General features: G+C 41.0%; 1 protein-coding gene across 4 annotated transcripts in view; it reads left to right on the top strand.

Annotated features, from left to right (window-relative positions):
- LOC125465171 (contactin-associated protein-like 2) overlaps positions 1–20,386 on the top strand; it is a 1,711,179-nt gene extending 1,690,793 nt beyond the window's left edge. For 2 of the 4 annotated variants that reach the window (XM_048558386.2, XM_059638055.1), the window contains exons 23-24: positions 11,754–11,828; positions 19,024–20,386. In XM_048558386.2, the coding sequence (XP_048414343.1) occupies positions 11,754–11,828; positions 19,024–19,223 (275 nt within the window). In that variant the 3' untranslated portion in view covers positions 19,224–20,386. Of the gene's footprint in view, positions 1–6,641; positions 6,671–11,753; positions 11,829–19,023 lie in introns of all 4 variants that reach the window. The other 2 variants (XM_048558405.2, XM_048558395.2) reach the window with 2 other exon arrangements.
- Positions 20,387–22,662: the final 2,276 nt, after the last annotated feature.

Below are 22,662 nucleotides of genomic sequence, written 5' to 3'. Positions count from 1 at the left end.
CTGGAGCCAAGATGACTGACCCCTAACAACCGCAATCATGTTCCAATGTGACAGGTATAATTCCAATAAGCGGAGAGGTTTTCCCCAATGCCCATTGATTCCAGTTTTGCTATGGGTCCTTGAGGCCACTCTTGATTGAATACAGCCTTGATGCCAAGGGCTGTCACCACTGAAATTCAGCTCTTTTGTCCACGTTTGAACCAAGGCTGTAATGAGATCAGGAACTGAGTTGTGCTGGCAGAATTGAAACTGGACATCATTGGTTATTGCTGAGCAGGTGCTGCTTGATAGCACTGTTGATGACACCTTCTACCACTTTACTGATGATCAAGAGTAGAATGACGGGGCGGTAATTGGCTGCTTTGGACTTGTCCTGCTATTTTGTGGACAGGACATAGTTGGTCATTTGCCACATTGTGAGGCAAATGCCAGTGTTGTAACAGTACAAGAAGAGCTTGACTAGGGGAGCCGCACATTCTGGAACACAAATCGTCAATGCTATTGCTGGAATATTATCAGGGCCCTTAGGAACTGCAGTATGCAGTGCTTCCAACCATTTCTTGATACCAAGTGGAGTAAATCTAATTGGCTGAAGACTGGCATTTGTGATACTGAAGACCATTGGAGGAGGCTGAGATGGAGCATTTACTCGGCACTTCCGGCTGTGAATGCTTCAGCCTTATCTTTTGCACTGGTGCGTTGGGTTCTTCCACCATGGATGTCAGGGATATTTGTAGAGCTTGCTCCAGTGAGTTGTTTAATGGTTCACCAGCATTCAAGACTGGATGTGAAAAAACTGTAGAGATTAGATTTGATCTGTTGGTTCTGGGATTGCGTAACTCTCTCTGTCACTTGTTGGTTATGCTGTTTGACGTGCAAGTAGTCCTCTCGGGTAGCTTCACCAGGTTAACACCTCATTTTCAGGTTTGCCTGGTACTTTTGATGGCATGCCCCACTGTACTCTCCATTGAACCAAGGTTGATCCCCTGGCTTGATGGTAATGCTTGGCCAGGCCATATGGTTGCAGATTATGATGGAGTTCAATTCTGCTGTTGTTGATGGCCCACAGCACCTCATGGATGCTCAGCTTTGAGTTGCTGGATCTATTTGAAATCTGTCCCATTTAGCACAGTGATAGTCTCATCTAACACAGTGGAGGGTATTCCAAGTGTGAAAGAGGGTCATTATCTCGACAAGGACTCTGCGGTGGTCACTCTTAGTGATACTATCATGGATATATGCATCTATGCATCTTAGATTGATAAATTCTTGATCTCCTACAAAGATGCCCTGGAGTTGAAATAACTGACATCCAACAACCGAGATTGAGAGGTGGGATCCTGTGCCTTTTTTTCACAGCAGTCAGTTACTGTATCCTATGTTTGAAATAAACAAAATCATAGACAGCCACCTTAAAAGATCCTGTGAAAGGGTCAGTAATAGGAGGAGATAGTCAGAACTGTAGATGCTGGAGAATCTGAGACAACAAGGTGTAGAGCTGGATGAAACAGCAGGCCAAGCAGCATCTGAGGAGCAGAAGGCTGATGTTTCAGGCCTAGACCTTTCTGAAGAAGAGTCTAGGCCCAAAACATCAGCCTTCCTGCTCCTCTGATGCTGCTTGGCCTTGTTACCACAGTACCAGGAGGAGTATGGTCCAGTGGTGGGGCAGACCGGATGCAAGAATGATATTTCCCATCAACTGTGGTTTTTGAATAATGACTCATAGTCTCAAGCCTCTAGCACAAAAGCAAAATAGGCAAAGTAGCCCGTCCATGAGTTTCAAGGAAAAGGCGCAAAAATTGGCCTAAAAAGCAGCAAATATCAAGACACAGTTTAGCTTTCAGCAAAGGAAAACAAAAAGATTGATGAGGAAAGTGTGAAGAGGGTAGAAGAGTAAGCTTCTAAGGAACATACAAATCACAGCAAAATCTTCTGTCAGTTTGTGAAGACAATAAGATTAGTGAAAACAAAAAACACGTCCTTTACAGTCAGAAACAGAGCAAGTTATAATGGAGGATAAAGAATTGGCAGCCAAATTAGATACATACTTTGGTTCTGTTTTCACAGAGGATGACGCAAGTAATGTCCCAAAATGTTTAGAGAACACAAGGTCTACTAAGAGGGTAGAGCAGAAGGAAATCAGTATTAGTAGGGAAATAGTTCAGAAAAATTGATGGGATTAAAGACTGATAAATCCCCAGGGCCTGATAACATTGCATACTTGATACAGTGTTCTTAAGGAAGTGGCTCTAGGAATAATGGATGCATTGGTGGTCAGCTTCCAAGATTCTATATATTCTACAAAAGTTCCTATGGATTGTAGGATGTAACATAATGTAACAGAGGTACAGAGAAAACAGAATTATAGACTGGTTAGCTTGACATCAGTACTGGGAAAATGCCAGTATCCATTGTAAAGGTTTAATGACAACATTTGGAAAACTTTGACAGGATTGGACAGTGTCAGCATGGATTTATGAAAGGGAAATTACGCTTGATTAATTTACTGGAATTTCTCAAGGATGTAACTAGTAGTCTTGACAAGGAGGAGCCAGTACATAGGTGTTACTTGGATTTTCAGAAAGCATTCATTCAGATCCCACATAAGACATTAAAATGTAAAACTAAAGCACATTAGATTGGGGCTAGTGTTCTGACATGGATAGAAAACTAGTTGGCAGACAGGAGACAAAGACTAAGGATAATTTAGAGAACACAGTGTGGAGCTGGATGAACACAGCAGGCCAGGCAGCATCGGAGGAGCGGGAAAATTGACGTTTCTGAAGAAGGGTCCTGACCCAAAACATCAACTTTCCTGCCCCTCTAATGCTGCTTGGCCTGCTGTGCTCCTCCAGCTCTGCTCTTTATTATCTCTGACTCCAGCATCTACAGTTCTTGCTATCACTAAGGAAAAATAAGTCTCTTTCTGAGTGGAAGCTAGTGACTAGTAGGGTACTGCAAGGATCTATGCTTGGATCCCTACTTTTACAATATATATTAATGATTAAGTTGGGGTAGCTGACTGTAATATCTCTAAGTTTGCAGATAACAAAAAAGCTGTGTAGTAGAATGAACTGTGAGGAAGACGCAGATATGCTTCAGTGCGATTTGGACCAATTGTGGGCAAATGCATGGCAGATGAAGAATAATGTAGACAAATGTGAGGTTATCCTCTTTTTGGTAGAAAAGATGGGAAGGCAGATTGATGCTAGATTGGAAATGGAGGAAGTGTAATGAGAATTGGGTGTCCTTGTATACTAGCAAACCGTAAAGAAGGCAAATGGTACGTTGGTCTTCATAGTGAGAGGATTCGAGTGCAAGTGCAGAGGATGTCTTGTTGAAATTGTATAGGGTCTTGGTGAGACCATACCTAGAATGTTGCAGGCAGTTTTGGTCTTCTTACCTGAGGAAGGATGTTCTAGCTCTAGAGGAGGTGCAACAAAGGTTTACCAGACTGATTACTGCCAGGACTGACAAAACAAAAATCTGGATCGGTTAAGATTATATTCACTTGAGAGATGGCAGAGTTTGCATGAAAGGTATGAGTGCAACAATGGAAACTCAAACCTGCCATTGTGCCGTAGCTGCCACGATTCAATGAGCCTCCAACGATTCACAGTTTCTTCTCTTTCCTCCAACTGAGCAGTAAGATTTATAATTTGTAATGTAATGATCTGTTGTGAATGGCAGTGGCTTTATGCAGAAAAAAATTGCTTACCTCTATCTTTATAACAACGTTCATTAGACCACTGCTGTTAACGTTGTCTGTTAGCCAGATAGGTTTGACTGAAGTGGTACAATGTGAAACCAATCCTTCTAGGTCCAGAATTGTTTGTGGTCATCTGTAGAATTCTTGATTGGATGTCAACAGCTTTGTATCACACATGCTGCTGCCACTGGCAGAAGACCTTTGTTAGGACACTCAGAGAACTAAAGTCATAGAGGAGAAGGGCAGCAAGGAAATACAGAAGGGACATTCATTTATTTTCATTTTTATTATGCCATAATTAAATTTAGAAATTTGGATTGGGGTCTGCATTTCAAATGTGTTTTAATTTTGTGCTGACAGAAAGATGATGTAGACTGGAGCGTGATGTTCAAAAAGATAATTTGGCATTTTGTTTGTTGCTGTTAGCTGTGAATACAAGTCGCTATATTAAGCAGACATCTGCCCAAACACCATTGGAAGTGTGCACTTACGCCTCAGATACCATCTTCAGTTGTGGAATCACACATGACCTAAAAGTGAACACTTAAGAGATCAATTTCCCCCTATTTAGTCTAATTCGCACTGAAAAATCCATCCACTGTCAGCTCATAAAAATTTGTGATGTTTGTCATCTGAAATTCTGCCAAGTCTCCTTCCTTTCCAGGTAATAGAGAACACGAAAAGATAAAGAGAAATCCTGTACAAATGAGAAAAAACTGAACAGCAGTTAAGATTAATCATTAAGAAGGGTTGTAAGAAAGATCATTGACTTGAAGGGTGCTGGCTTATTGTTTTGAAAGTTCTATTGATTGATTTCAACTCAATATGATGCATATTGCTTCACTGGAGGAAAAGTCGATAATTGAGATTTTCTGATTCACTATCCAGTTTGTTACCTAAATCGTGTTGCCAGGACTGAAGAAAATGCAAATTACTTTGTTTTGCGAGGTGCACACATGTAATAGCGACTCAGGCATGGTAAATTACTCATTTTCCCATGAATCCAAAAGATGTGCTTACAAGTGCCAAGTTTGTAATCATTTAACCATGCCTCGAGTTGCCCCAATGTATTTTTGCATAATTAGTGCTTGCCACATTTTCAACTGAAACATCCAAAGGGAAGCTCCTTTGCAGTTTGAAGTAATGGTGTGCAAATGAGATGTAATTATATGATAATGCCATAAATCTGATCTTCTGTCAATTCCACATAAATTTCACCAGTTCATACGTGCAATCTAATCGGATATTATAGAATAGCAGAATTGAATTTTAAGATCGTGGCTGCCTGCTCCATTACTATTTTCAGCCTTAGATCTGAAAGTGATGTGGGCTCCAGAGATTGCTGCCCATACACTATATCTCCTCTCCACAGACAGCCAGTAAAACTGAAATATATGTGTGCCAGAACACAGGAGGAACTGGCAATTAGTTGACACAAAGACACAACTAACAGAGACTCCTTCTGCTGACTTTCACTGAGCAATCTCAGAGGCAATTCACTGAAAATAAGAGTATGTTAGCATAATATTCAGGATACAGGCCCAAAGAGCATGTTCTGAATTCACTTCAATAAAACACGCAATTTGTGGACTCAGGTTGAGAGAGTATTCTCCTTTTTATTATACATAAACATTTCCTGACTCCAGTATAAACACAATTAGTTTACTAATCACTCTTTCTTAAAAAGAAGCTGCCACCCCTCTCCACTCTGGTCTATGGATAATTTCAATCGCTCAACATGATTTATTCTTCAGGTTGGGTTTTTCCAAGCACCTCCCCCCAAAATTCACGGCCGTTTGGCATTCACCCATGAAAAATGGCTGTTTGCAAACATCTTATGCTCAGTGGGGTATTAACTGGTTCAGGTTTGGGATCTTTGCCACCATCTGGAGATAAACTACTGCCTTACAGAACTGCCGGCCATTCAGCAACCCCTAAAGCCCCGGGCCTGTTTGGTGGCCACTGCTGCAACTACAGCCAATTCCTGAAAGACAAAAGACTATGGAGGCAAAGGACTGGAGGTACATCTGCACTATTGCAAAGGCCTGGCTGAGAGCACACTATTGAAGGAGAAGGGAGGATTGGGTAGGGGGAGTAGCCATGTACCAGAGACTAGGACAGGTTGGGGAAAAGAGCAGTGTGATGACAAGGAGTTGTAATTCCAATGGGCAGAGGAGGCTCCCAAAGGAGGATTCCCCCACTCCTCCAGCTCAACTTGTCCAATTCCAATTCCAGCTCCCCCAGTCCATCGCTGCAGGTAATGCAGTGGCAGGAACTGAATGAGGCATAAATGGCCAATAAGGGCCTCAATAGGCTCAAAAGTGGGCAAGCTATCCAACACCTCCAGTAATCCACTGTGGCAATGCCCACCCCCTCTGTAATATTGGAGACAGGTTGACAAAGGCAGCAGGCAGGCCCAGCTGGCAGTGGTGTGTAAAATAATGCCTCAAAGATAACTTAGAATGGGTACTAAAAAGTGTTGCAATAGCATCACCATCATCCTGAGTGGAAAATAAATTATAAGGAAGAATTCAGAATAAAGGCTATGCATGTTCAGTGGATTCCATGTTACTTTAATATGTTTATGCTGCATTAGCATAATCGATGTCTTGTAGACAGAATTTCAACTGCTGGAAATGGTTCATTTAGTTTCATTTTGCATGCAGCTAGCCTCCTGTCATTTTAACAAATATTTCAATCAGATAACTTAGCCTAGGAGTTAATTTTCATTATTGTTGAAATTATTTTGATTAGATCTCTGTGCTTTTTTAGTATTGATGCATGTAATTGAGCGCAAATTTAGTTACCAAATACAATGCACTTAACAATGAATTTAGCAGTTATGCAATTACTGCTGTGTTGGATTTTTTTTAATGGAATGAGTGCTGTTTTAAACTCATATGAATTCTTTGGTTTTTCCTCATAAATCAAGATTATGGAGTCAGACTGGCAGTACAGGAGGTATGAGAAGCAATAAAACCTTTCTCGTGGATAAAATTATTTTTTTCTGTTTTATTTGCTTCCATAATTTGTTCTGCACAAAGGTAGTTAGGCAAGGTCATTCTATTCCTCGAGGAATAATGGCCTGGTTCCCTCATGCATGCACTAATAGTAAAATTAAAATGTTACCGTATTTCAGTTGGCAGTATTTGCAGATCACCTATGGGAAGTCTTGCACGCTCAAAAGTTAACTCTTCCATAACCAAGTTATGAGATAACACAGGGGAAATACCAAGATCTATTTGAATGGTCAAAGTGGCACAAGAAGCTGAGCATTCTTGCCCCACACAGCTGACTTCTTCTTTCTTGCCTGATAAATAAACAGAATAAAATCTGATGTTGAGTTTCGACGTCAGTTTGCTTCCTAAAAGTGTATGTCCAGCACTTCTGCCAAAAACAAGCAGCAGTGTTTAAATATCCACTTAACTGAAAGTAAAATACTGAAATGGTGAACATCTGCATCAAACACAAAATGCTGGAGAAACTCAGCAGGTCTGGCGGCATTCATGAAGAGAGAAATAGAGCTCAGGTTTCAAGCCCAATATGATTCTCCTGTGGAAGGGCATCATCAGAACAGATGTAACAGAGACAGTGAAACTGGAAGAATGAAATGGAGAGTTTACAAGAAGCAAGGTATGAGGATGTATAGCTCAGGTAACTGTGGGAATCAGTGAGTTTATAATGGATATTGAGGTTCAGTCTATCTCCAGAAAATGAAATGGTGAGGTCGAAGAAGGGAAGGGAGGTGTCAGAGATGGAGCAAGTGAAGGTGAGGGCAGAGTGGAATTTGGAAGCAAACTCTTTAAACTTTTCCAATTCCGAATGCGAGGGAGAAACAATGTCGATGATGTCATCAATGTACTGGAGAAAGAGTTGTGGGAGGGCCCCGAGTAAGATTAGAATAAGGAATTTTTTGTGTACCCCACAAACAGACAGATATTACTGGAGCCCATGTGGGTACCCATTCGCCATCCCTTTGATCTGAAGGAAGTGAAGGGGAGTTAAAGGAGAAGTTGTTTAAACAACATGGCCAGGCAGAGGTAGGAAATGATGGATAGGGACAGTCAAGCCTTCTTTCTAGGAAGAATTGGATAATCCTAAAACCATCATGATGGGGGGAATGCACGTGTAAAGGGATTGCAAGTCCATGGCAAAGAGAAGGTGGCTGGTGACACAGTAGAAATGCTGAAACTGACATAAAGCATCGGAAGAATCATAGATGTAAGTGAGAAGGGACTTGACATGGGAGAGAAAGTTAGTTGGAAATGTAGGAAAAGATAAATTCCATGGGGTAGGCTCAGGCTGAAACAGTTGTTCCATTTGGGCAATCCTGTTTGTGGATTTTGGGAAAAAGGTAGAAGAATCAATGTCCTGTACAGCTGCAACATGACCTCCCAAATCCTATACTCTGCACTGACCAATAAAGACAAACATACCTCCAATTTTGATGTCATCTACAAGCATACTAACCAGACTAACCTACTAACTTCTATGTTTACATGCAAATCATTCATATAAATGACAAAAAGCATTGGACCCAGCATCAATGTCTGTGGCACACCACTGGTCATAGGCCTCCAGTCTGAGAAGCAACCCTCTACCACCAGCCTGTGTCTTCTACCTGTGAGCCAGTTTTCCTTGTAGCTAGCAGGCTAGTGCTCCTGCTTTACTGAACGCCATATAGAACGTGTCCACTGCTCTGCCCTCATCAATCCTCTTCATTGCTTTTTTCACAAAACTCAATCACGTTAGTGAGACAAAATTTCCAATGCACAAAGCCATGTTGATTATACCTAATCAGTTCTTGCCTTTCCAAAGACATGTAAATCCTGTCCCTCAGGATCCCCTCCAATAGCTTGCCCACCACTGATGTCAGGCTCACTGGTCCATAGTTCCCTGGCTTCTCCTAACCACCTTTCTTAAATTGTGGCACCACATTAGCCAACCTCCAGTCTTCCAGCACCTCACCTGATGATACACGATGATACAAATATCTCAGCAAGGGATCCAGCAATCACTTCACTAACTTCCCACAGAGTTCTACAGTACACAGAGTCAGGACTCATGGATTTATGTGTTTTAAGACATCCAACACCTCCTCCTCTGTATTATGGACATTTGTCAAGATGTCACTATTTATTTCCCCAAGTCTTCTACCTTCCATTCCCTGCTCCACAGTGAACACTGATGCAAAATACTGGGTTAGTAGTATATCTCCATCTCCGATAGTTCCACACATAGGTGGCCTTGCTGAACATTTCTTTTAGTATTTTTTTCTAATTTTCATACTACTTTAGAAAAAAAGAAGATGATGGAAATACCCAGATTTTGGACATGCATAGGTAGGCCTTTTTAATGTAGAAAAATAATTTTGTATTATAAGATGTATTATCTACTAGAAGCGCATTGGCGCTGATTTGTTTGGACAAGTCAAACAGCTTATTTTGATAAATTGCATCAGGAACAGTCTCTTGTGTTTGCTTTTGTTTCCAAGAACAGGTAGTGTACTCCCTGAAAAAAAACTACGGATGCTGCGGAAATCTGAAACTCAAACAGAAAGTGCTAGAGAAGCTGAATAGGTCTGGTAGCATCTGTGGAGAGAAAGCAGAATTAATATTTTGGGTCTATCTTGAGGTTTAGTTATCGTACTAATATCGTACAAATATCGTACTATAGTACTATAGTACTAATACTAATAGCTACAATATCACAAACTTACTTACATAGTATGGGTTCTTTGCTTACTAATGTTACAGTACATTACACAGACATAACCAACAGACTACACTGACTTCATTACATGGAGAGTGACTGAAAAGCACAGTCATGATGTCGCATAGCATTGTCTGGAATCTATGCCATGCTTGGACTGTTATCCTTCAGTCAGGATACAGCTATCAAGCGATTTTTCTCAAAGTGGAATTTTTAACCCCTAAGGAAGTTTTGAGATCTTTTCTCTCCATGTGGTAATTGGGTCCTGTCACCTACTAATTTGCTGACATTTTCTACCTTAATTAGCCTTGGACTTTGTGTGTTTTGAATCTTGATAAAAGAACAATGGTCAATGGGTTTCCTAAGTACATTTTTATGTAATTTGTTTGAACTTCAGTTTCTGAGCTTTAATCTGATTTAAATGTATTCTTTGCAGCCATTTTATGTAGCCACAAATTTTTGTTTTTGAATTCTAGTTTAAAGTATGCATTTAGATTACATTTTTATCGTTAACATAAAATATGTTACAAAAACATATCTATATGAACCTGTATGTTTGAAGTCAGTCCTTATAAATAGAACTAATGATAGTGGTTAATCATTCAAATATATGTATAAATGAAATTTAAGTCTTAGTGAATTATCTGTTTCTTCACTAGTATTCAATTACATTGCTATGGTTACTAGCATGCATATCTTTTAATCCTGATATAGCCATGCTCTGTTAGGGTGCATGTAATTTACTAAACAGAACATAAATTTATGGTTTTCCAAAATTGCAGCTTAATTTATTTCTTTAAAAGAGTCTTTTTAAGGAGATTTAACTTAGCCAAGTGTTTTAAAATAACTGTTGATTAATTCAAAGCTTTAAATTAAAATTAATCGATGTTTATTATCTTGAAACCATCCGATGCAGTTTTACCTAATTCATTATAACAATTTATGAAATAGCTGCTATTAGGCAGCCATTGCTAAGTTTCCTCCAAGATAACTTCCTTTAGTCCTGTTAGCTAATTCAGTAAAATTAGTCTGAGAATGATGCAATTTTTAGTAAAAAGTAATCAAATCTTACTTACATCATGCTCCAATCAAACCTACAGTCATTGTTCCTTCATATACTTGCCATGCTTTCTCTTAAGTACTGTAGTCATTCCTTCGTATCCAAGAGGGTTCTGTTTCTGAGAACCCCCATGAATGATGAAGTTTGCAAGCGTGGACCTCATTTTAAAAAAAAGGTTCAAAGTTGTGGGTACGTGATGTTTGCCTGAAGATGTTGAATTTTATTGTTTCTTATTTCATGACACAGATGGAAAATATGCAATTCATCATTGTGCAAATACAGGAGATTTACTCTGTATGTACTATTTGCTCAACCGTTCCTTGCGATAGCAAATTACCATATCCTGATGACTCTGTTGGTAAAGAAGATTCTTTTGAACTCCCTATTTGATGTTGAATGCATTACCATCACTGAATTCCTCTGCCTGGGGATTGCCATTGACCAGAAACTTCACCAGACTAACCATAAAAATATTGTTGTTACTACAGCAGGTGAAAGTCTCCCCTGTGCCTGTTTAAAAGGCACAAGTCAGGAAAGTGATGGAATACATTTCACTGGTCTGGATAAGTGCAGCTCTAACAACACTCAAAAAGCTCAACAGCATCCAAAATAAAGCAGTCCATTTCTTGCCATCCATCCATTCCCTTCACCACTTACACACAGTCACAACAGTGTGTACCATTTACAAGATGCACTGCAGAAACTCACCAACACTCTTCCAAAAGTAGCTTCCAAACCTATGACCTCGACCATTCATAAGGTTAGGGGAAGCAGGTGCATGGGAACACCACTACATGCAAACCACACACCATCCTGACTTGGAAATATATCACTATGCATTCTTCGTCACTGGTTCAATTTTCCTAGATCTCCGATCCTAATAGCACAAGGACTGCGGTGGTTCAAGAAGGCAGCTCACCAGAGCAATCAAGGATGGGCAGAAATTGCTGGCATAGCTAGTGAATGAATTTAAAAAATCATATTTAGGAACTCTTGTGTGTGGATGACATCTACTGAAGTGAACAGCAGTAGACATTCCTGCCATTAGTACTATTTGTTGAAAATACTAATTGACACCATCCCTTTCTTGTTAGGTTTTTTCTATGAAGAAGTAATCTCTTGCTTTTAAAATTCAGAATATGCCTGCAGAAGCTCTTTAAATTCATTGAATTTACCATTTCCTTAAGACTGTCTTCCTTTAACAAAGTCCAATTTTTTGAGCCAAAGGTTATTTATTAGCAGCCGATAGCAAGTTTTTTTTTTCATTTTCAGCAAGTGCAGAATTTCCATACAACGAAGAGAGTACAGTCACAGATGGAGTGAATCGAAATTCAGCAATTATTGGGGGTAAGTGTCACAGTTTGAAATCAGATAATCACGAACAATAAAATAAACAAGTGGAACTAGGAGGTTCCCCCTTTATGAATTAGGCTGAGAAACGTGCAAAATAGCTTCATCTTAAAGATAGCATGAACTGCAGATGCTGGAGTCAGAGTCAACACAGTGTGGAGCTGGAGGAGCACAGCAGGTCAAGCAGCATCAGAGGAGCAGGAAAATTAATAGGTCAAGGAGCAGGGAAAAAGTAGGTCGGATGGTGGATACAAGTAGGGAGTAGTGGGAAGCAGTGAATGGGAAGGGTGGGGCAGATAGGTGGGGGAGAAAATGGACAGGTGTGTCAGGTCAAGGAGGTGGGGATGAGAGGGATGGTCGGACGTGGGATGAGGCTGGGGGTGGGGTGATTTAAAAACTAGTGAAATCTAAGTTCAGGCTATTGGGCTCTGGGCTTCTGAGGTGGAATATGAGGTATTGCTCTTCCAGTTTGTGGTTAGCATCATTGTGGCACTGGGAGGAGGCCCAGGATGGACATGTCATCACAGGAGTGAGAGGGGGAGTTCAAATGGTTACTGAATGGAAGGCATTGTTGAATATAGTATGCAGAGCGCAGATGCTCCCTGAATCAGTCCCCAAGTCTGCACTTGGTCTCGTCGATGTAGAGGACACCATACTGGGAGCAACGGATACAGTAGACCAGGTTAGAGGATGTACAGATGAATCCTGTTAGATTTAGAAAGTTTGTTTTGGCCCTTGGATGAAGGGGAGGGAGGAGGTATAAGGGCAGGCATAGCACCTCCTGTGGTTGTACAGAAAGGTGCCGGATGTGGTGGGGTTAGTGGAGAGTGTGGAGTGGACGAGGGAGTAGTGGAGTGAGCGGTCCCTATGGAAGGCAGATAGGGGTGGGGAGGGAAATAGCTCTTTGATCGTGGGGTCAGATTGTAGGTAGCGGAAGTGGTGGAGAGTGATGCCTTGGATACGGAGGTTGGTGGGGTGGTATGTGAGGACCGGGGAACTCTGTCTTTAATTTCCTGAGGTTGTTGGGGGGAGGGGCTTTGAGGGCAGAAGTACAGGAAACACAAGAGATGTGGTTGAGGGCATTTTTGATCAACCGAGAAGGAACGTTTCGGTCCTTGAAACAGGAAGATATCTGGGATGCCCAGGAGTGAAATGCTTCACCTTGGGAGTAGATGCAGCAGAAGTGGAGAAATTGGGAGTCGGAGATTGCATCCTTGCATGAGGGCTGCTGGAAGAGCTATGGAAGTTGATGGGTTTGAAATAGATGTCAATGCTGAGATGGTTACCGGAGATAGAGACGGAGCGGCCCAGGTAGGGGGAAGGAAGATGCCCAGATGGTCCAGGTGAATTTGAGTTTGGGTTGAAAGCTGTGAGATGAATTGCTCAGGCTCCACTTTGGAGCATGAGGCAGCACCTATACAGTCATCAGTGTAGCAGAGGAAAAGGGAAGGGATGGTGCCAGTATAGCTGCAGGACTTTTCCTACAAAGAGGCAGGCATAGCTCTGACCCATACGGGTGCCTATGGTCCCCCACTTTGGTCTGTAGAAATTGGGGGGAATTAAAGTAAAAGTTGTTCAGGGTAAGGACAAGTTCTGTTGGCGGATGAGGGTGTTGGTAGAGGGGGACTGGTCGGGCCTGCGGAAGAGGAAGAAGTGGAGGGCTTTTAGGCCATCTGCGCGGCGAATGCAGGTGTATAGGGACTGGACGTCCATAATGAGGTGATGTGTTGAGGGCCACGGAACTGAATGCCTTGAAGGAGGTGGAGGGCATGCTAGTGTCCTAAATGTAGATTAGGAGATCCTGAATGTCTGGAGAAGGGAGAGGGCGGGTGCAAGGGTCAAGGTAAGCAGAGATGAGTTCAGTGGGGCAGGAGAAGGGAGAGACAATGGGTCAGCCAGGGCAGCCAGGTTTGTGGATTTGGGAATATTGGGTAGTGGAGTGAGCGGTCCCTATGAAAGGCAGATAGGGGTGGGGAGGGAAATATCTCTTTGGTTGTGGAGTCGGATTATAGTAGCAGAAATGGCGGATGATGATGCGTGAGGTGATAGAAACGGATAGTGTGGGGTTGGAGAACGATGCGGTTGGAGGTTGTGGCTGGGAGGTCATCTGAGGTTATGAATGGTTTGAGAAATGATAGTTTGGTGGTCAGGGGTGAGGTCATGATCGAGGGTACAGTAGGAGGAGGTGTCGAAGAGTTGGAGCCTGGCCTCAGCAATGTAGGCATCAGTGCCCCATACCACAGCTGCGCCTCCCTTATCAGTGGGTTTAATGGTGAGGTTGGGGAGGAGGTGGAGGGAGCAGAGGGCTGTGCATTCTGTGGGGGAGAGGTTGGAGTGAGTGAGAGGGGTGGAGAGGTTCAGGCAATCAATGTCATGATTGCAGTTGGAGATGAAGAGGTCGAGGGAGGGTAGAAGGCTTTAGGGGGGTTTCCAGGAGGATGAGGTTTGATGGAGGTGGGAGAAGAGGTCAGTGAAGGGTAGGTCAGATTCATCGTTAAAGAAATAGGCATGGAGGCGAGGACAATGGAAGAAGAGTTTGGCATCCAGGAGTGAACAGCACTCATTGATGTGTGGGAGCAGGGAATTGAAGGTGAGTCCTTCAATGTGAAGGACTCACAGGTGAAGACTGACCATACATCTTCAGTGAGGGGGAGATCTGGGGTATGGTGAAAACCTGTGAGGGCTTGGGGCTAGGGTTAGGTGTAGAGCTGGGGATGGGAGTTGGGGTGGAGACGGTCTCGGGAGTGAGTGTGTGTACAATGATGGTAACATAGATGGAAATGACATTGTCGATGGCAGTGATGTTGTTGGCATTAGCAATGGAAGTGGCATTGCCAGCAGAAGTGACACTTCCTGTCCCACACTTCCCACCGACCAATCCCCACCACCCCCCACCTGCACTCATCAGTCACCACCCCACCAACTTTCTCCCAGCCCCATCCCTCCTCCCTCTAATTATTTCAGTGCTCCCTTCCCCTCCCCATTTCTGAAGAAGGCTCCTGACCCGAAACATCAGTCTTCCTACTCCTCTGATGCTGCCTGACCTGCTGTATTCCTCTAGCTCCATACCATCTTCATGTTAGACACCTGTAGCTGAGAAGAACTTGTGGCATTGTTGATCAGCTGAGTATCTCTTCACTTGGATCCAAACCTAGTTTTCAGGTTCATTTAGATGTGTTATGTTCAACACTTGGTATACTCCATGAGATCTGCTTTGGTTTCTTTCTTTGCAGATGTTTTCAAGTTAATTTGACATTGCTATGATCCCCACAATACCCAAAAAGCCAAATTTACCAAAGAACCCCAGAAATTTAGAAATAACCAAATGAGGTATCACGTTTTATAACTTCAGCTTTAACACAAATCAGTCAGAGTAAATTGAACATAAATTAACATGCAAATCACAGTCAGTATGAGCCAAATACTGCACATGAAATACAAATAATACAAATGATGAGGTATGGGTCCCGATTCCAAGATCTCCACCTGCTTTCCCTGAGTTCCAAAATTTCACTGGGACAAGACAAGGGCATGAGCAATGAGCCTGAGCCCTCAACCTGGGCAACAACATTGTGCAACTGAGATCTCCTAGCTCCATGCAATTTTCACAAGTCAGACCAGCTTCTCAGCTTATGGTTCACAGCTCCTCAGAGTTTTCTGAATGACATTCCGCGTGAAGAAGCTTGTTTAAACATATCTTCAAAAAGTCCTATTCTTATACCGCAGGCAAATTACCTCCACCATCGAACCTCATATCCCCCGTGCCAACCTATGCCCCCTCATTCATATCCAATGGGTCCTAATACCCTTCATGCCGAACCATAGGATTTGCATGCCCACTCATCCAATATACTCTCTGTCTGTAAACAGTAACAAAAAAGTAACATTGCCATTGTGGAAAAGCTTAAGAAGTAACCAATCATAACTTGCATTCTTTTGAAAAAAGCGGTCCTTCAATACTATAAAACTGTCAAGCAACCAGACATTTAATCAATAGCAGACTCTGTAAGCATTCAACAGTCTCCTTATCTTGTATAAGTAAAATTTGAGCCGTTGACAAAGTGTATCTAACTGTCAACAAAGCAATGTTTCCTGTGCAGTATTCACCCATCTCAACATTCTAAGAGAAATCTGAGCTCTCAGCCAATCCTCACAATGTGTGCTATAAGCTTGCCTGGAGGGTCTGAGAAACAAGTTAGGTATTTGGAGAGGTATGGCTTAGCATTAGATCCATGGATGTGGTATGAGAGGCTAAGTTGAGATAGTAAGAAGGGTGAAGGTTCGAGAGCCTAATGTTAACAACACAGCTAGGACAAAGCCTCAGAGAATTGAAATAGGGCAATTAAGCAGCCTGCCTTAGTACATTAGTCATTATGTCCATCTCCGATCTGTGTCCAGGATGCTGGACCTCACTACAGCTCTGCATCCCTGGGTCAAAAATTGCACTGTTGAAGGCACTTTGTCCCAAGGCAAGATACCAAGCTGAGAAATTTCCCATCTAGTGCTAACTACCCCTAACTTTCACTAACTACCTCTTGAAAGTCTTAGGTAACTCTTTGCAGCCAGCAGCTTCCATATAAACAGGGTTCTGTCCTAGAGTCGTAGAGAGGTAGAACATGGAAACAGACCCTTTGATCCAACTCATCCATGCCAACCCGATATCCAAAATAAATCGAGTCCCATTTGCCAACATTTGGCCCATATCCCTCTAAATCCTTCCTGTTCATATGCTCATCCAGATGCCTTTTAAATGTTGTAATTGTACCAGCCTCCACCACTTCCTCTGGCAGCTCATTCTCTACACACACCACCCTCTGCATGAAAAAGTCGCCCCTTAGGTTCCTTTTAAACCCTTCCCCTCTCACCTTAAACCTATGGCCTCTAGTTTTGGACTGTCCCACCTTGGGGAAAACCGTTGCCTTTTCACCCTATTTATGCTCCTCTTTATTTTATAAACCTCTATAAGGTCGCACCTCAGCCTCTGATCTTCCCTGTTATTTCTAGAACCTTCTTCATGCGCGGCCTTTTATTCTTTTTACCTTTCAACCGTGTGGACCCCATATTTTAAAATCCAATTTGTATTGCTTCGAAGTCAAGGGCTGTCAGATTTCATCAACCAAAATTTCTTATTGAAGAATTATAACTGATCCATCTACGTTTGAACTCAAAGAGTCTAAGAAATCCTTTTAAAACTTTTTCTTAACAAAACAGTTACAGGTCCCCACATATTGTAAAGTAATTATGAATGTTCCTTACATTGCTGCTTCCAGGTCAAAGACCATCACTGCCATGTGTTCTTTTATTCTATTAATTCTGTTCTGTTCTAGCTCCTCCCTCCCTCCCTATTGTGGCTCATACCCATTCCTGTTACCTCTATCCTACTCCCAGAGGTTTCATAAGTATTAGTATTTGTCCTTTTATTTTCATCAGTTTCTGAAATCTTATAATTGCTTTGCATGCAGTAGGCATTCACAAATTGGTTTCCTTTGAAAACAAGAGGCCCAATAAACTTAATTAGCGGGTATATTAAAGTGTAAAATATGGGCTAATAAATTAGTTGCAGCTAAGTTTCAAACTGAACAGGAATCTGAAGTATCATGAAAATCAAACCTGTGTGTGTTACTTCAAGCTAAACTAATTTTAACACATTGACAATATTTCCAACGATGGCCATGTAAACGTTTATTTATTGCACATTCTTCATGCAACGATCATGCATCAGGGCACTTAATAGACAAATATAAAGCTTTGAAGATATTTACAACACAGAAAACTACTTCAAAAAACCTATAAAATGTTTTATTATTAATGTAGCACGTCTGAAGTGCCTGTAAACCATGCAACTCTTGGCATGTTAATCACACCATTTTGTTGCTGAAATGTTTATTCATTTACTAATAAAGATTTAGTACAACTTCCTTTATTGAAATTTGAATTGGAAATTAAAATTAAATATTGTTTCACTTCAATGATCTGTGATACAAAACCTGGTATCTCTGCACAGCATTATTATGTGCAAGCTTATATGCATATTTTTCTCCAGTTGCATTAATTCAGCAATGAAAGAGCACCACCATCAGTCTTAAGCAGAAAATACAGCAAAATATCTTCAGGTGGTCAAAGTGACAAGTCAGGATCACTAAATGTGCTTCCCCTGTGTATTTACTGAACAAACATTGATCATCAATCAATGGAAATTCTGCAGATTCACTCTTTCACCAAAGTTTGAAATTCTGTCATTCTGTATTGGACACAGTAAAGTTGTTGGAGTGGCTTGGATTTCCTTTTTTATGCAAACCTGAAGCAGTTATTCTGTTTCAGTGAGCTGACCACAATAACAGGTCCCTCTCCGTACAATTGCCATTCGATGACTTTCCTATGTTAAACATGATTTTAGAAGTTAGGCAGTAATCAAGGAAGCATACTCAATGATGAATAAATGCCACTCACTCTGCTTTTAGTTCTGGCATTATACCAACAAACACAGACATGTAAATAAAGTGTTAAGATCAATTGTTTTTGTTTGCTTAGCAAAAATGCAATTAGTTCAACCTAGTTGCTCATTTAGCTACATGTGGCTAATTTCTAAGATAACAAAAGTGTAGAGCTGGATGAACACAGCAGGCCAAGCAGCAACTCAGGAGCAGAAAAGCTGACATTTAGGGCCTAGACCCGAAACGTCAGCTTTTCTGCTCCTAAGATGTTGCTTGGCCTGCTGTGTTCACCCAGCTCTACACTTTGTTACCTCGGATTCTCCAGCATCTGCAGTTCCTATTATCTCTGTGGTTAATTTCTATTGCAAGGGAAGACATTGCATTAAAGCAACCTGCCACCTTATACAGACTCAGTAAACAATCTGACGACATTTGCTGCCTGGGTTCATGCACAAATTAAAACATAAGACATAAGAGCAGAAGTAAACCATTCAGCTCTGCCATTCAATGAGATCACAGTTGATCTGATAATCCTCATCGCTGTTTTCCTGCCTTTTCCCCATAACCAGTGAATCCTTTAAGCTAGTACTCTTGGATGAGGATACTGAAAGACAAAGAATGCATATGAAAGCAAACTTTTCACAGTCAATGTATTCAGAAAAGAATGGGGAAAGTATAAATCTCCAAGCAAAAATAATTTTGACAATCATAATTACTGTTTTAGCTCCTGACTAAATAATCTTTTTTCTCTTTGTTAGGTGTTATCGCAGTTGTAATCTTCACCATCCTTTGTACGTTAGTCTTTTTGATCCGTTATATGTTCCGCCACAAAGGAACCTACCACACCAATGAGGCCAAGGGGGCTGAATCTGCCGAGAATGCTGATGCAGCTATAATGAACAATGATCCCAACTTCACAGAAACCATTGATGAGAGTAAAAAGGAATGGTTCATCTAAAATGCTTGCAGAAAGATTCTCCACTGATGTTATTTTGGTGATTCTGAAAAGATCAGCACAAGTGAACCAAAATGGAAAACACACACACAAAGAGAGATTAAGATTCAAAAGAAAACTAAATATATGATACTATGGATTAGCACCGGTTTTGAAAAGAATTTTCCCAATTATGTAAACTAATTGGAATGCATTTACACTTCAGAACAAAAAGCTGATAGTTTAGATGATTACGCATATGCCAAATACCCATTGTAAATATGTTTTATGTAGATCATACAAGTACAAATTATATGTTTTTGTTGCTGATGACGCTTATGAAGTTCCTGTATTTTACAATGAAAACAGATAAATCTTCATTGCCAGAGTTTGTGCAAAGAATAATTTGGCATGCTTTGGTTAAAAAAAAAATTTTTTAAAATTATAATTTAAGCTGGTTCCACTTTTTTTTAATTTTTATTTTGTTTCTTAAAAGAAAAGCTGTTCTCTCAAGCTATTTTATTGGCAAGTTATAAATAAAACGGTCACAGAGATGTGTGTTAATACCTACACTCTTGTGTGTATGTGTGAGGGAGAATACGTGACCAGAGTGCATGATGGGAACTACCAGAGTCTCTCTTCACCCATGGTGCCCTGGCTAACTGAAGAATGCTGAAGTGTACACAGCACATAATTTTAATCTTTCATTTGTATTGCTCAACAATTTCTGTTCCTAATCTTTTATCACTGTATAAATTTTCTATTCTTATATTTTATAAATGTCATTATCTTGTCCATCCCTAGCCTTTTATGGTAAAATTTTGTGTTGTGCCAGTAAAACATTGTTTCTGCTATTAAAGAGTTGCTTCATCGACAGGGAAACATTCACTGCTATAAACTAGTCCAACAAGTTAGAACAGGGTTTTTTTTGCATGCTTAGGCAGTCCAGGATATTTACATTGTGGAAGCGCAGAAGTACCTGTATTTGCCTTTGGACTGATGGGGTGTGATCCATTGTATTCTAATTTAATAAAAACACACTTACACACAGTGTTTTCTGTTCAGGAATTTAGGATAGTTTATAAATTTTGGAATTTACAAATTGTGTCATGCCTTATTTTAAGTATGTACTGTAGTTTGGTTAAAAATCGAAGGGGAATACAACATTAAAAGAGCCTTGCTGTAAATGTGTGCTTTTCTTTATAATGAACAGTTAATCATTTGCATCTGTTGCTAACAAGATAATTTGTATAGATTATGAATTAATTTACCATTAACACTTAGTTTGGGAATCATTCTGACACCACTAGGGACCCAAAGTAAGACATGCTGTATGGTGCAGTGACCTCAAAACACTAAATAAAGACCGAAAGAACTGCAGATGTTGTACATGAGGAACAAATCAGAAGTTGCTGGAAAAGCTCAGCAGGTCTGGCAGCATCTGTGAAAACAATCAGAGTTAACATTTCGGGTCCGGTGACCCTTCCTCAGAACTGGAGAACCGTTCTGAAGAAGGGCCACTGGATCAGAAACGTTAACTCTGATTTTTCTTCACAGATGCTGCCAGACCTGCTGAGCTTTTCTGGCAACTTCAGTTTTTGTGACCTCCAAACATTATTTGAATTTCTTTGTAGAAATCCTGAATCAAATGTCTATTCAATGGATGAGACAAATCAATGTCTCAAAGTCATTCTTTAACTATCTACAAAGAGTTTATCTCCAATTTCTGCTTCACCTTTGCTCAGCAATCAGATATGCAAGTGGGTAGAAGACTTTCCTGGTGAGCAAGCCTCACACTCTGTCAGAATTCGCCATGCCCACAATCAAGGTGTGATTGATTACAGGCAGGTCGGGCTGATTACTTTCCAAATATCTGATCTTTTATTTACCCGGGGTGCGTGGTTTAAGACTATGTCGTACCCACTGATTAAGTCTTTTGTAACAATTTAGTGTATGCCTTGCCTGCCTTCTTCATGCTGATCATTAACAAGGAGCAGAACATAACAAAGTAAGGCACACTTGGGCAGCATTTACTGTAACAGGTATTAAAGTACGAGATTATTGAAGTCATGTTTTCTATGGACCAAATCGAACTTCAACAACAAAGCATTTCCGGTTCTCTCTCTCATTTTCAAATAAATGGTAATCCACGGCGTATCCTGCAAGATTATTATCCCTTTATCTGTATATTACTTAAGTGAAGAGGTCAGCAGCCCCTAAGTGCATCCGGTCCTGTATCATACTTACCTTCATCAGCACAAATCATTGGTTAATTCCAAGAAGCCGACAATAAACTTACTCTTTCTCAATATCTTTATCCTTCTGTACATTTTAAGGCCCTCAAGTATGACAGGCAGTTGACTACTGATTTTTAATAGAAGGCTCATGGAATTGAAATGGCAACTCCACTCTAATGGTGACCGCTGCTGGCAGGGAGGTGATGCTGATGACATCTCTAGAGCTAATAAAATGTGAGGCTGGATGAACACAGCAGGCCCAGCAGCATCTCAGGAGCACAAAAGCTGCTGGGCCTGCTGTGTTCATCCAGCCTCACATTTTATTATCTTGGATTCTCCAGCATCTGCAGTTCCATTATCACTGACATCTCTAGAGCTGACTGCACAGCAACCTGGGGTTGTAATCCATATACCCTAAATGTAATGCTCTGAGGGTAAAAACAGAGACTTTGCAGTACTCTGAAAGATCAACAATCTGAAATTAAATTCTAATTCTCTTCGCAGATATTGTTTGGCCTACTGAATTTTTCCAGGTGTTTTTGATCTTATTCTATATTTCCAGCATCTGCAGTGCCTTAATGTTTTACCTGGCATGAATTATCATACTGAGAGATAACAATATCAGATGGATGGAATCTATCCTTTGCTGTTTTACTGAGAGCTGGGGCTGAATTTCCTCAGGCCCTAAATTACATAGGCAATCCTAAGACAATATGGAAAAACATACTGTGAATTTAAAAAATGAGATTCGCAACATCAAGAACATTCGGCCATCTGATTTTGTACATAAGGTTTGAATGGACAGATAAGAATCTTACTCAGGAGCAGTGAGGGACCTATTTGTGTGTATTAATATCTCACTATTATCTAAAGTCATCCCCTTAATATGCAGGTTACTTACTTTCTCAGTCAGTGGAAAGAAACTAGATGGTCGCAATTCTGGACGTGACAGCTGCAACTTGCTGGGGTGTTGTTTTTCATCTTGGCCAGCATTCCCTAACATCTTATGGGAGGGTATATGGGCAGATACCACCTATACAAAGGCTGGCATTGGACCAGAACCAGCCTCATTCTTATTCACCTATAATATGGTTCACCTTTCACCACTACACGTTGGAGCTTGCCAACACCTTTCATTGCGGCTCTGTTGCCAAGCTGCATTGGGTGCAGGCATAGGCCCTCATCTCATGTATCAGAATATTGCATTTTAGTTTGCAGTCTTAAGG

This window comes from Stegostoma tigrinum, chromosome 2 (genome assembly GCF_030684315.1).
Source record: "Stegostoma tigrinum isolate sSteTig4 chromosome 2, sSteTig4.hap1, whole genome shotgun sequence".
NCBI classification, from domain to species: domain Eukaryota; kingdom Metazoa; phylum Chordata; class Chondrichthyes; order Orectolobiformes; family Stegostomatidae; genus Stegostoma; species Stegostoma tigrinum.
The sequence above is the reverse complement of the archived record's forward strand: the minus strand, read 5'-3'. Positions and strand labels throughout refer to the sequence as shown.